The sequence below is a fragment of the Oreochromis niloticus genome, linkage group LG20 (assembly GCF_001858045.2).
Source record: "Oreochromis niloticus isolate F11D_XX linkage group LG20, O_niloticus_UMD_NMBU, whole genome shotgun sequence".
Classification (NCBI taxonomy): domain Eukaryota; kingdom Metazoa; phylum Chordata; class Actinopteri; order Cichliformes; family Cichlidae; genus Oreochromis; species Oreochromis niloticus.
In genome coordinates this window covers 28879091-28891762 of record NC_031984.2, presented here as the reverse complement: position 1 = coordinate 28891762, position 12672 = coordinate 28879091, and the positions used below count along the sequence as shown (strand labels likewise).

Genomic DNA, 12672 nt, shown 5'->3' with positions numbered 1-12672 from the left:
CCTCCCTGCAGCTGTCAGACTGTACAATCAAAACTGCTCCCAACAAACAGAGATGTTTCCATCAGCGCTGTAACTGCCATAACTTAATTAACCGATTCGCACTACAACCTGGTTTGCCTCTTATCTGTAGTTATTTTTATTTAATTTAATAACTGTACAGTACTCTGTTTATAGTAACCATTGTCCTTAATGTAAATATGTAAGAAAATTTGTGTATGTTTCTGTTCTGTGTCCTGTGTACCTGTGTATGTGTCTTTTTGGCTGCTGTTACAACCAAATTTCCCCTTGTGGGACAATTAAAAGATTATTCTATTCTATTCTAAAAGAAAATTTTAAAAAAGAAAGAAAAGTACACTATATTAACAAAAGTGTTGGGAACTTGAGTGCCATTGCATTCTTAATCCAAAGGGTTTAATATTATGTTGGCCCACCCTTTGCATCCTCTTCTGGGAAGTCTTTCCATGACATTTAGGAGTGTATTTATTGGGATTTTTGACCATCCTTCCAGAAGCACATGTGAGGTGAGAAGCTGATCAACTAATATATTTGCAATACTGTGGATTACAGTCACTTTGACTTGACTTAGGTACCAGTGTTACAATATTTCTGTTCTATTAAACTATCTCAGTAAAGCATGACAGTTTCAGTGTGACAGTGAGCCATCATGCACAATACCCTTCAACTGAAGCCAAATGGAAGTCAGCAATTAATCATTTCGTCCTATACACTGGTGGTTTTTCTACAGTGACTTGTGTGAAAAAGACCCTCTGATAAAAAAGTTAACTTTTAACATTTAATTTTTTAAATTAAATTTAAATTATTTTTTAAAGTGCCTTACACTGGAAATACTGTGTGTCTGCTTTGCTGGATCAAATCATATCATTTCCTGTGTCCCAGATGACTATACATTTAACTCGTGGCTCAGATATCTGCTCTCTTGAACTTTTCACATTTTGACGATCTCCATAGTCACTATATTCCTCGTCTTTCACCATCCAGTTTTCGGGCATCAGAAGAACATGTGTTCATTGTCATTGTTCACATGCATATTATACAACTGTCAGCAATATAAACATTAATAATGCACCTGGACGTTTACCTTATTGTATACTTGGTAAATAATCACAAACAGGCATTGGGATTGGGAGTTCAGTATAAATACTTTTACATCATCTATTTTTTGTCTTTTTTTAACCCAAATTCATTTGTCAAACTCATAAAAAGAGCCTTCTCCAGGTCCCTGATTCAAAGCTTTGTATTCATCTGAAACTGCCTCTCACCAGCCCTGGGATTTCCATATAAAGTCCTCTTTTCACCCTCATGCTCCCTTTTATTCTCTTTTCTCTCTTTTGCCTTTGATCAAGTGCATTTTCCCTCGTGTTTGGTGGGACGTCAAGCTTGACTGCCTGGCAGTGGCCTTCCTTTTAAATGTTGTTTCTATTGCTCTACTGTCACAGATCACTGGCCAGAGACTGGAGTGGCAAAGGAGGCTTCTACACCATGCGGCACTCATACATTTCTCAATGACGCTCACTGAAAAGGTGATTTTCTGCTTGTCTGGAACAGTGGGACAGTTTGGCATATGAAGCATCTTCTGTTATGAATGCAGCAAAATTGAGCCTATAAGACCAGGATTCAATGTTGTGAGGTCTGATGAGGTAACAGTCATGTGTAATTTAGTTGTATTATTAAGTGGGCTTATTTCAGCATTGGCAACAGAGCCCAAAGGATTCTGTTGGGAGGGGAAACATATTTTTTATTAAGATGTATTATCAGTGGTGGATGAAGTAGCTTATTAATAATGCATCCATATGTACACATATTCTGCTAAACAAGAACAATGAGACTGACAAAAATGTAGGTTTAATGTTTTAAATGCATATTCTAGAATGTTGTATCCAACTTCAATTTAATTTTATTTAAATTGCACCAAATCACAACAAAAGCCACCTCGGGTTTCTTTATTATGTAAAAACCCTACAATCATTGAGAGAAAACCCCAACAATCAAATGACCACCTATGAGCAAACACTTGGCGACAGTAGGACGGAAAAACTCCCTTTTAACAGGAAAAAACCTCTGGGAGAAACAGGGGAGGTAGCCATCTGCTGCAACCACCTGGACGTGAGGGGAAGGAGACAGGACAAAAGACACACTGTGTACAACAGAGATGAACAATAACTACGTAACTGAAATAAATATATAAACACGTGGAGAGTAAAAAGAGATGAGTGAAGAAGAAACACTCAGCACATCATAAGAGGCCTCCAGCACCCTAGATCTATTGCAGTGTAACTAAGGGAGGGTACAGGGTTGCCTGGTCCAGCCCTAACTGTAAGCTTTATTGAAAAGGAAGGTTTTAAGCCAAATACAAAAAGTAGAGAGGGTGTTTGTCTCCTGATTCCAAACTGGGAACTAGTTCCACAGAGGAGGGGCCTTAAAGCTGAAGGCTCTGCCTCCCATTCTACCTTTAAATATCCTAGGAACCAAAAGTAAGCCAGCAGTCTGAGAGTGAAATGTTCTATTGGTGTGAAATGGTATTATGAGGCCTTTAAGATAAGATAGGGCCTGATAACGCAAGACTCTTTACTCTTGCTGTAGCATTTTGGATCAACTGAAGCTTTCTAGTGACTTTTTAGGACACCCTGATGATAATGAATTCATTTATTGTTTTGTGTTATAATACTACTTTGTGATAACATACAAGCAATGTGTTCCTGTTACTGCTTGTTTCGACGATCTAACTTTCAAGCACTGCCGTTGATTTGCAGAATTCTGTTTGGGCACTTTTGGCCCTAAAAGTAACCATACCTCTAACTTCTGCAACCCTGATGGTATCAGCCCCAAGTTTCTTCAGACTCGTGCTAGCCCACTGTCTGTTAACCTGAGTCAAATTTACAGCTCACTTATAAGGCAGCATATGATACTGGCGTTGAAGCCGACATTATCAGAGCTTAACAACTGTTGACCACCACATGTGACTGGAGTGATTGGATGTATCAGTCATGGGCAGAAGGAGGAGGAGTATAAAACACTAGTGAATGATTTTGTGGCATGGTCTTAGAGAAATAATCTGCTTCTGAACATGAGTAAGAAAGAGTGAGTGGGAGTGGATATTGTGGAGGAATACAAGTACCTGGATGTCCAGATTAACCACAGAGCTCGAAAACCCACACAGAGGCTGTATACAAGACAACAATGTCCTATGGACGCTGAGACCTTCCTGATAGAAAATAATAATAATGGATTGGATTTCATATAGCGCTTTTCAAGGCACCCAAAGCACTTTACAATGCCACTATTCATTCACTCTCACATTCACACACTGGTGGAGGCAAGCTACTAAAATGATGGAGATTTTTAATCAGCCAGTTGTGGTGGTTGTGGTGTCCGCTGCTGGCTCTGTTACTGGCTGCAAACTGGACACATTTAAAAAGTGATCACTGAAAAAAATATTTTCTGTCATTCATAAGCCTGATCAACTTCATCGCCGCTTACAGTATAGCGTTTCCGCTAACAGACTGATTCAGCTCCGCTGCCACAAGGACAGATACACGAAATCTTTCATACAATATGCAACAACTTTTTATAATGCAATTCAGATATCTGACATACAGTGATCTGCTTTTTCATTTGAACATTTTATTGACATTTAAAGTGGTTTTTCCCTTTTATTACTGATTTAGAAATATTATGTATTTCTTTATCGTTGCTTGGAATTTCAGAAATATGGGAAAAATAAAGTATTTCTTAATATTATTGTTGTCTATAATAGTGTTTGTGCGCTGTACTGTTAACCAAATTAAGTCATATTTATAAGTTTGGTTAAATCACTTATGAGAAAATGAATAACACATATACAAAGGAAAACAAATAATCCTAGTACGGAGAGACATGGCAGTCCAGTCTACGGGAGAATTCCGTATCAGCAAGGATGAAGATGTAACGATGACAGTAACTTGGAAAATAGTCAAAATCCCTATCCAAATAATCGCTCCGAGACGTTACGAAGATGGTTGAAAACTCTGCTCATGCAACGTCAACGTTTACGACAATTCGTTGCTACGGCAATGAGTGAAGACTGTTTTACGGCAGGCATGTGTATGTAGGGAGCTTGTAGTTAGCGGAATAGCTGTCTACTTAAATTGTGAGAGCGCTTTTTCAACTTTGAAATAAAATTATAAGAAAGCTGAGACTTGTATCCTGGACAAATGGACGTCGGAGAGCTCCTGAACTATCAGGTAGACGTTTCACTCCTGCTAATGTGTGTGAGAGCTAACTAAGCTAACGGTAACTTATCTCATTCATTTGGTTGTAAATAAACGCTAACAGTTTAATGAGTGTGGGCATGTAGACTTTTATTTACCCTCCTTTGTTTGCGTTCTTGTTTAATGATCAGTAAATTAGAACTGAGTGACGCTTGCACGAAAAGAAAGAACAACTTTGGACCTCAAGTCCGTGTTTACTAACGCTAGCAGTTAGCCCGTTTGCTAAAAGTCTGTTAGCTATCTCGCTGCAGCACATCAAGAGGGTTGAACATCGGTGGACTTCCCTGAGATACATCTGTTTAAAACTAGTTATGCATAACAAAGCATTTTGAATCTTTGGCATTCTTAAGTCAGCTCGATTCGGTGTTTTATATGTTAATGTCGAAACAAATGTGTACCTGAACAGTTTCGTTTATCATACAAGGCATACGCACGAGAACTCGACTTCACCCAGTATTTGTATCAAATCTGCAAATCGCCATTATATCTCTCATTTCATAAATCTGTATTTCAGTAAAATCCCGTCTTTTACTTAGGTTCATTGTTCTAGTTGCAACTTTTTAAAATGCCATCAGTTTTCTTAGATTAATTGTTTGACAGCTGCTGAAAACTGTGGCAGCTGCTTCGATTAGCTTGATAAAATTATATGTGCTTCTTTTTTTAAAATTCATTTGAAAAGTCATGATTGAGTGTTTCTATATTGACTTTTCTATAGCTGCCCGATATGACCTAGTCAGGTGCTATAATGGTGTATTTCATTAATTTTTTAAAATCTCATTATATGTCACTTTGCTGAAAACAAGCAACAAGATAATTTTTGGCTCTGCCAACACTTTTTCATATATTCATCTTATAGAGTAAATCCCTGTACATACATTTAATGATCCCTTTTCTTGTTGCAGCCTGATAGGGGAGCAAAGCGTCCCAGGGGCGAAGAGGATGGAGGAGCAGGAGGAGATGAAGACTCCAGAGGAGGCAAGCAGCTGAAAGGGATGAGTGCTAGAGAGCTGGCCAGATACAGGGAGGTGGCAGGAGCAGAAGGAGGTGCTGAGATGAGGGAGAATGAGGAGCTGATAGGGGACAGGAAGATAATCCTGGAAAAGCTGATGGACCAGGATGCAGAAGAACCTGAGGTGGGAAGGTTATTGTAATTGTTATGTTATTATTATAGAGTTGTTACTCTGGTTTCTTTGGGTGATGAAAAATGAAGAAATGTAACAAAGATCATGAAAATTAAATGTGTTCCTTTATTCTCATATGTTTGGAATTCATAGTTTGCATGGCAATCTTTGAACAGCTTTCACCATACTAGCATGCTTCATCAGGACATTAGCCACATTAGCAAATTCAGATAGATTTACACAAACACTACTAAAACAAACACAAACATGCTATGATTAAAAGTGTTTCAGCCAGATTTATACCGTCAGACTTATTAGATGTTAGTTGTTGGTATAATCTGCATGCATTGTGTCTAAATGTAACCACCTGTGACATCTGTGTCGGTGGAGTAATTAGAAAATATTAAGATTGACAACATTAAATAGACAAAAGTTCAGTTTCTTTAACACGTGGGAGCACATCTATTAAGTCAGACTTACTCAAGAGCGCGTTTGTTTCCTGTAAACAACACAAACAACAGACTTAAATGCATTAGCATTCTTAGCGAATGTTCCATTGATAATAACGAGAGCACTTTAAATCAAATAGAATACAATGTTAAATGACAAAGATGACTTATTTCTTTTATGGCAATCTCTGCTTTAGTCTGGAGGAAATAATTCAGACTCCTTTGTTGGAAGACAAATGTGAGATTTGATGGTGCTGCCACTAACCCAAATTCTCCTCTTCACTACTGCTGCATCCTGGCTTTGGGTCTGATTAAGAGATCCCTCTTTTTACGTCATTTAAAGTCACGCCATTAAAACAGACTTGGCCACTGTGGTCATGTCTGTTTATTGTTCTGTGACCTGTTAAAGTCAGTTAATTAAAAAAACAAAAGTAAACGTCCATTTATAAAGTGTCTTTGTATTTTTCATTTTTGTTCCAAGCTGCTTAGTCTGCAGTACCTACTTAAAATAATAAGCAATAAATGATATAAACTGTAAGATCATTATTGTAGTGGACACAAAAGGTTTTTATTGCCACTTTTCACTTTCCCTTGTCATAGTTTTCTGTGATTCCCCACTGGTTTCCCTGCCCGAATTTCCTTTTCAGTTTCGTATTGTTCATTAATTTTTCTGGTTGATTTCTATCCAGGTTTCTGCTTTTAAAAAAGGAATTGCAAAATGGTTTATTCCTCAAAGCTCTTTGAGAAATCCTCTTGCTCCACTGGGGTTAAAACTTCCCATACATCAATCCTCCAATCACAAAGTTGCCAGTATTGCTGGTCCCATATTCAGTGACCACAGGGGGTGTGCAGTCAGTTTGGCTGGTCTAATGCTCTTGTGGCTTTGACAAACCAAACAAAACTAGATTACTATAACCAGGATCTGGTGTCCTCAATCACCCAGTTAATCTTGGATCTTTCAAGAAACTTGGAGAGAGTGAGACTTGAATTACTGAAACACTAACATGGTGAAATGGTAACAAAGTAAGTTCCAGGAAAGGTTGTTTTATGCTACATTGTTATCTGTCCAGCACTTTGGAGGTTTATAATCCATCAGGAGGTCAAACACCTTCTCTTTTCAGTCAAATGCATTCCATCTGATTGAACAAAATGTCTGCACGATTTGCTTCACTCACATGATTAAGGTGACCCTACAGTCTCTTTGTTGTTATTGCAGCAGTTGCTTTAATAAAATCTTTTTTTTTCCTTTTTCTTTCCATCTTCCCTTCTCCATCTTTTTGCTCCCTTTCCCCTGCCTCCTGTGCTAATCAAACAGGCAGAACTGGTCGATGAGAGCTCAGTGAAGAAAATGATTCTGACCTTTGAGAAGAGGTCATACAAAAACCAGGAACTGAGGATTAAGTTTCCAGACAATCCAGAAAAGTAAGCCCATTACAGACAGAGTATCTTGTTTGACTTTATTCCAACAAACAAAACTATATGTGGATTTAAGTGGATCTAAAGAAAAAAGAGGGTGTCAGCATTTCTAAGAAACACTGTCATATTATGATCAAATTTATAATGCAAAACTTCTAATTTGTGTTATTAAACTAGGTTCATGGAGTCGGAGCTGGATCTGAATGACATTATCCAGGAAATGCATGTGATTGCTACGATGCCAGATCTCTACCACCTGCTGGTGGAGCTGAACGCCGTCCACTCACTGCTGGGCCTCCTCAGTCATGAAAACACTGATATCCTTTCACATTGAGATTGATTCAGATCGCCTCTCTCTATTGAATGTTTTGTTACGTAACATTGGTCTTTAAACTTGTTCCCTGTTTACTGTTGTAAACGAAGCTAGTACAAAGAACCAAGGACAGGATAAGAACATGAAAAGAGCTAAGAGAGCAAAGATGTGTCAACTTTTTATTGAATTTGTTGCACACAAAGCTTTTATTTTAGCCATGTTTTTTTAAACTATAAACTTGTTCTTACTTACATTAAAACTGTAACAAAATACAATTTACTAAGTGAGTCATATTTCAGATTCAAAACCATATTGGAGTAAATACATAAACCCTTAAAAAATATAAGAAATAAATATTACAGTAGCCATTAAAATACCTTCAGTGAAGGCACTGGTACTCAAGGTGCAGCCCCCAACAACAAACCAAAAATACGGACCAACCTGGGCGATCAATTTGCATTCTGGGTGAAGTAGTCGCCTGGCTTTGAGAGGAAAGACAAAGCATTGATTTGGGTCCTTTTACTTCTACAGTGTTATAGGATTGCAGAGTTAAATCAAGTAGGGAGTATTGTTATTGTCCTGAGCCTGAGCCACATGTCGCCATAGCCGTGGTGGACCTGCTGCAGGAGCTGACAGATATTGACACACTGCATGAGAGCGAGGATGGTGCTGAGGTACTCATAGATGCTCTGGTGAGTACAAAAGTTTCATGAGTCTCTGCGGATATTGATGAAGCAGCACTTTTTGGAGTTAGTACTTAAGCTTCTTGGATACGGTGGAGAGAAATTGATTGCTTAGTCTTTGTTAATGAATCAAAAGAAAGGTTTCAGTTAAGTCTCACTTAGAAGCATTCATGGTTTTTGTTTTTGCTTTTTTGTGTGTGTGATTTGAAACACAAATTACATTAAATTAAAATAATTCTAAAAAAAAGGGTTGTATTAAAATAACTTTAAAGGGGAAAAAAATCCACAAACATTAGTTCTTAGTAAAGCTGCCAGTGTCATTTACAGGGGCACAAATGTCTGAAGTTACCTGTTGATTTATTTATTTAAAGTCTTTTTAATTATCTCTTAGCGGCGGGCTGTGACAGTTAAAAAAAAAAAACATGATGGGATTAGCAACATGACAAGAACTCAGTCAAGAGGAAAAAATGGATTTCAGTATGTAGTTTGATCAGCATAATTATAGCATCGACTCTCCCACTCTTTCTTTTTCCGTTCTGTTTTCTTTGTCACCCTCCGGCTGTGTGTGTTGGCATCACTTCACTGTCGATGATCTCTCCCTGTCTCTCCATCTCTCTGTATATTTAGCCCCCTCATTCCTGTTTTTTTTTTTTTTTTTTTCTTTTCTAGTTCAGCCTGTCGTGCTGCCGGGCTTTCATAAATATTAGAGTGTCGTGATTCTCGATATCCCATTATGTTTTTTGACATTTAGAGCGACACAGACAAAGGTCAAATTACAATAATGTGCGGGTAAAGCCATGATGGGGAAAAGAAATGCGTGCCTCTGTTTCTTCACACCTGTCACTGTGACACTTCGTCAGAGAATCAGTTGACTTTTTTTCTCTGCTACACTTGACCACTTTGGTTGGGAGTCTTGGGAGTTTTAGAGTAGTTTGATCCAAATATTTTACACATCCACGTGGCATTTTGAACATACTGATAAATTCAGTGTGACTTCATGAGGATAGCTCTGTTTCTGATGTGAACAGAAACAAGATGCTAACACCAGACCTGTGTTGTTGTTTTTTTAAAGATATCTAGGTTAGCCAGTTAAGGTTTATACAATTACCTGGCATGGACTTAAAAAGTGACAGGAGAAGGGAGCGGGAGATCGACAGACGGATTGGTGCTGTGGCTGCAGTGATACAGACGCTGTACCGGTCTGTTGTGGTGAAGAGAGAGCTGAGTGTAAAAGCAAAGCTCTCAATTTACTGGTTGATCTACGTCCCTACTCTCACCTATGGTCACAAGCTGTGGGTAGTGACCGAAAGAGCAAGATCGCAGATACAAGTGGCGGAAATGGGCTGCCTCCGAAGGGTGGCTGGCCTCTCCCTTAGAGATAGGGAAGTTTGGCCATCTGGAAGGGGTTTCAGAGTAGAGCCGCTGCTCCTTCACATCGAAAGGAGCCAGTTAAGGTGGTTCGGGCATCTGACAAGGATGCCTCCTGGGCGCCTCCTGGGTGAGGTGTTCCGGGCATGTCCCACTGGGAGGAGGCCCTGGGGCAGACCCAGGACACGCTGGCGAGATTATATCTCTTGGCTGGCCTGGGAACGCCTTGGTGTTCCCCCGGCCAAGCTGAAGGAGGTGGCTTGGGAGAGGGGGGTCTGGACTTCTCTGCTTGGGCTGCTGCCCCCACGACCTGGCCCCGGATAAGCCGAAGGGGATAGTTGGATGGATAGATGGCCTCTGTGGATTTTTAGCACTTTCTATAGATGGTAGATTGGATTTTATAGGTGAAACCAGCACCATGGAACTTTCGCCGTGCTCTTTGAACAATTTCTGCAGTATAGCTGGTAGCATCATCCTGTTCTATTCAATGAGATCATTGCAGAAAATTACTCATAATATTAAAATACCTTCAGCTCAGCTTCTTCCTTTAATGCATGTTGCTAGCCCAAGTAAACACAGTACCAGCAGCAGAATGTGGGGATATCACATATAGCTGGACCAGTGAAAATCCTGTTTCTATCTGTGTTTAACTGCACATTTAATCCCTGCGATATCTAATTATACGCAATGGAAGTGTATTTGTAACAGTACGTCTCTGTTTTTTAATATGATAAACAAATGTTGCTGTAGTAAATGAAAGAAATCTGTCAGAACAACTCTTCGGGCTGAAAGTGTAAGAAATTGTGTAATTTCAGAAAAATGACAGATCAGGTTCTGGTAGCTCAGCTCAAACTGTCCTGTGAATATAAAACAGAAGGTTTCTGTTAATTCACAGAAAGTTTGTATTCTTTCACTTTGATATGTTTAACTAAAACAATTATACAGTAGATGGTGAAAAAACAGGAACTTTTGCCATTTATTTGTTTATCTATTACGTAATCATTTTGGCATAGTATTAGTGGCCATGGTGGAGGTCTTTATCTCCAGAAAAAAACTTTAAAGCTAAAATTTTCCAAAGTTGCCCGCATGGTCTTTCCTGGACCAATTCTGGGACCCAGACCTCATGTTTGACATCCCTGATCTAGACAGTGTGAAAGAACCTGTTTCATTGGACCATACCTACTTGCTCTATTTTCTGGTTCTCATGCTAAGTTTCCTCTTTGCAGGCACATTAAGAGGTAGATATGAGTTACAGTGTGCAATGTAACCAGCAGGCACAGCTCTGTATGTGGCAAGTAGCAATGAATGGTTTGGACATCTCTCAGTTGTGGCCCTCATTAAGGTTTTCAGCAGTTGTGTTACTGCGCTATTGGTCTATATAGTAAGCCTTGGGCTTGTTGTCCTTCCATTTAGGACATAATGGCAACTGCATACCACAACACCTCACAAGAACTGCCTTAACGCTGTCGTGTAGTTGTCAAATGCCTCAGCTCGTCACTCTACCTGTCCTCAATAGCAGGTGCCACTGTAAATAATTAATGAAATGTATTCACTTTATTGAATGGTTGGATGTATAGATGGTTTCTGTGGTGTTGCCCATGGGTCCTGTCTCTGAAATAGTCTTACAAACACAGAGCAGAATATTAACTTCACTTTCTGTGTAAGTATAATGTGTTGAAATACTGTTTGTGTTCTAAATAACTGACACAGTCAAGTTAAGAACACATATCTGAGGCCTCTATCTTGGTGATATTGGTGTGTGATAGGAAGAACTGTAGATGAAGCAGGATAAACATCAGAAATTGCTGACAAAAGCTGGCTTTTGTGTGTGTTTGTGAGCTGGCTTCTTATATGATAGTGGGTGAGATAGTGACTCGGGTAGCTGTGTAGCACTCGCAGGATGAAGGAATTTTATAAATGCAGTCCATTTACCATGCAATGGAGCGCCCATAAACCTCACTCTTCTTTACAGCTCCTTCCAAGGGAAACAGTTTCAGGGCAGCAAAGGTTGGTTGAATCCATTTGTCTGTCCTCTTTGCTGTAATGCCCTCGGCTCCTCTGTCCTTGCTGCCTGAAGGCCAGGTGGCATCCTTGATAAGATAAATCAAAATGATCCACGGCGGTCTGCAGTGGCTCATAAATCTGTGTTGACTGTCTTCTTTCATCTATAAGAGTACATTTATCCAGCCCGCTGGCACCTTGCAAGCTTTGTGTGGTTATGAGTCTCCAATCTTGACTTGACTGATAACATTCGGACATTGTCAGAGAGGCTCCAACAGGAACCAAGCGTCTTCTGCAAAGACAAGTCTTAAAAGTGAACCATCTCTCTGTTATCCCTGGATAGTCTATATACATCTTTTCTTTCTTTCTTTTTTTTTAAGATGGAGACTGTAATTTTGTTTTCAGACAGGGTAGACACAATCATCTGACAGACCTCCAACAAAGTGCAAGGGTGGGAGTGTTTCTAGAACATGAAAAAATATTGTCTTTGCTATGTTACATTTCACCAAAACCTTTAAAAGATGAAAAATTGTTTCTCCAAAAGTCTGATAAAGTTGTATATGACCTTTGGCAAAATTGTTTTAGAACCGTGACTTGAATTTCATCTTTGTGTGTCTGTAGTTGGAGGGTCAGGTGGTTGCCCTGCTGGTGCAGAATATGGAGCGTCTGGACGAGCAGGTGAAGGAGGAGGCTGATGGAATCTATAACACCCTCGGTAAGGAGACATGATCCAAAATCTTAGCAATGAAAGTCCAATTTCTAGTTGTCCTAAAATAAACTGTCATCACACTCGAGAAGAAAAAACATAAGCAAAACAAGACACTGGATTTACAGTTAAACAAGGCTACATGTAATAATGTGTTTGTCAGCTAATTCCATATTTTATGCTTGGAAACAGTTTTGTCCACTTTGGCTAAAATGACATTGAGTAATGGTTTAAAGGACTATATGCAGTGCTCTTCCAGCTGTGGGAATAACATGCAAGTTTGATTGCTTCAGTCAGGTAATGTCTGAAACTACAACACTACCACCTGAAATAGAAGGACTGAAATA

General features: G+C 39.2%; 1 protein-coding gene across 1 annotated transcript in view; it reads left to right on the top strand.

Annotated features, from left to right (window-relative positions):
• The first annotated feature begins 4055 nt into the window (after nt 1-4055).
• The window catches only part of ctnnbl1 (catenin, beta like 1), a 62245-nt gene continuing 53628 nt past the window's right edge, over nt 4056-12672 (top strand). The window contains exons 1-6 of the mRNA XM_003449124.5: nt 4056-4241; nt 5171-5401; nt 7154-7260; nt 7432-7571; nt 8162-8259; nt 12241-12334. Of these exons, the coding sequence (XP_003449172.1) occupies nt 4212-4241; nt 5171-5401; nt 7154-7260; nt 7432-7571; nt 8162-8259; nt 12241-12334 (700 nt within the window). The 5' untranslated portion in view covers nt 4056-4211. The remainder of the gene's footprint in view (nt 4242-5170; nt 5402-7153; nt 7261-7431; nt 7572-8161; nt 8260-12240; nt 12335-12672) is intronic.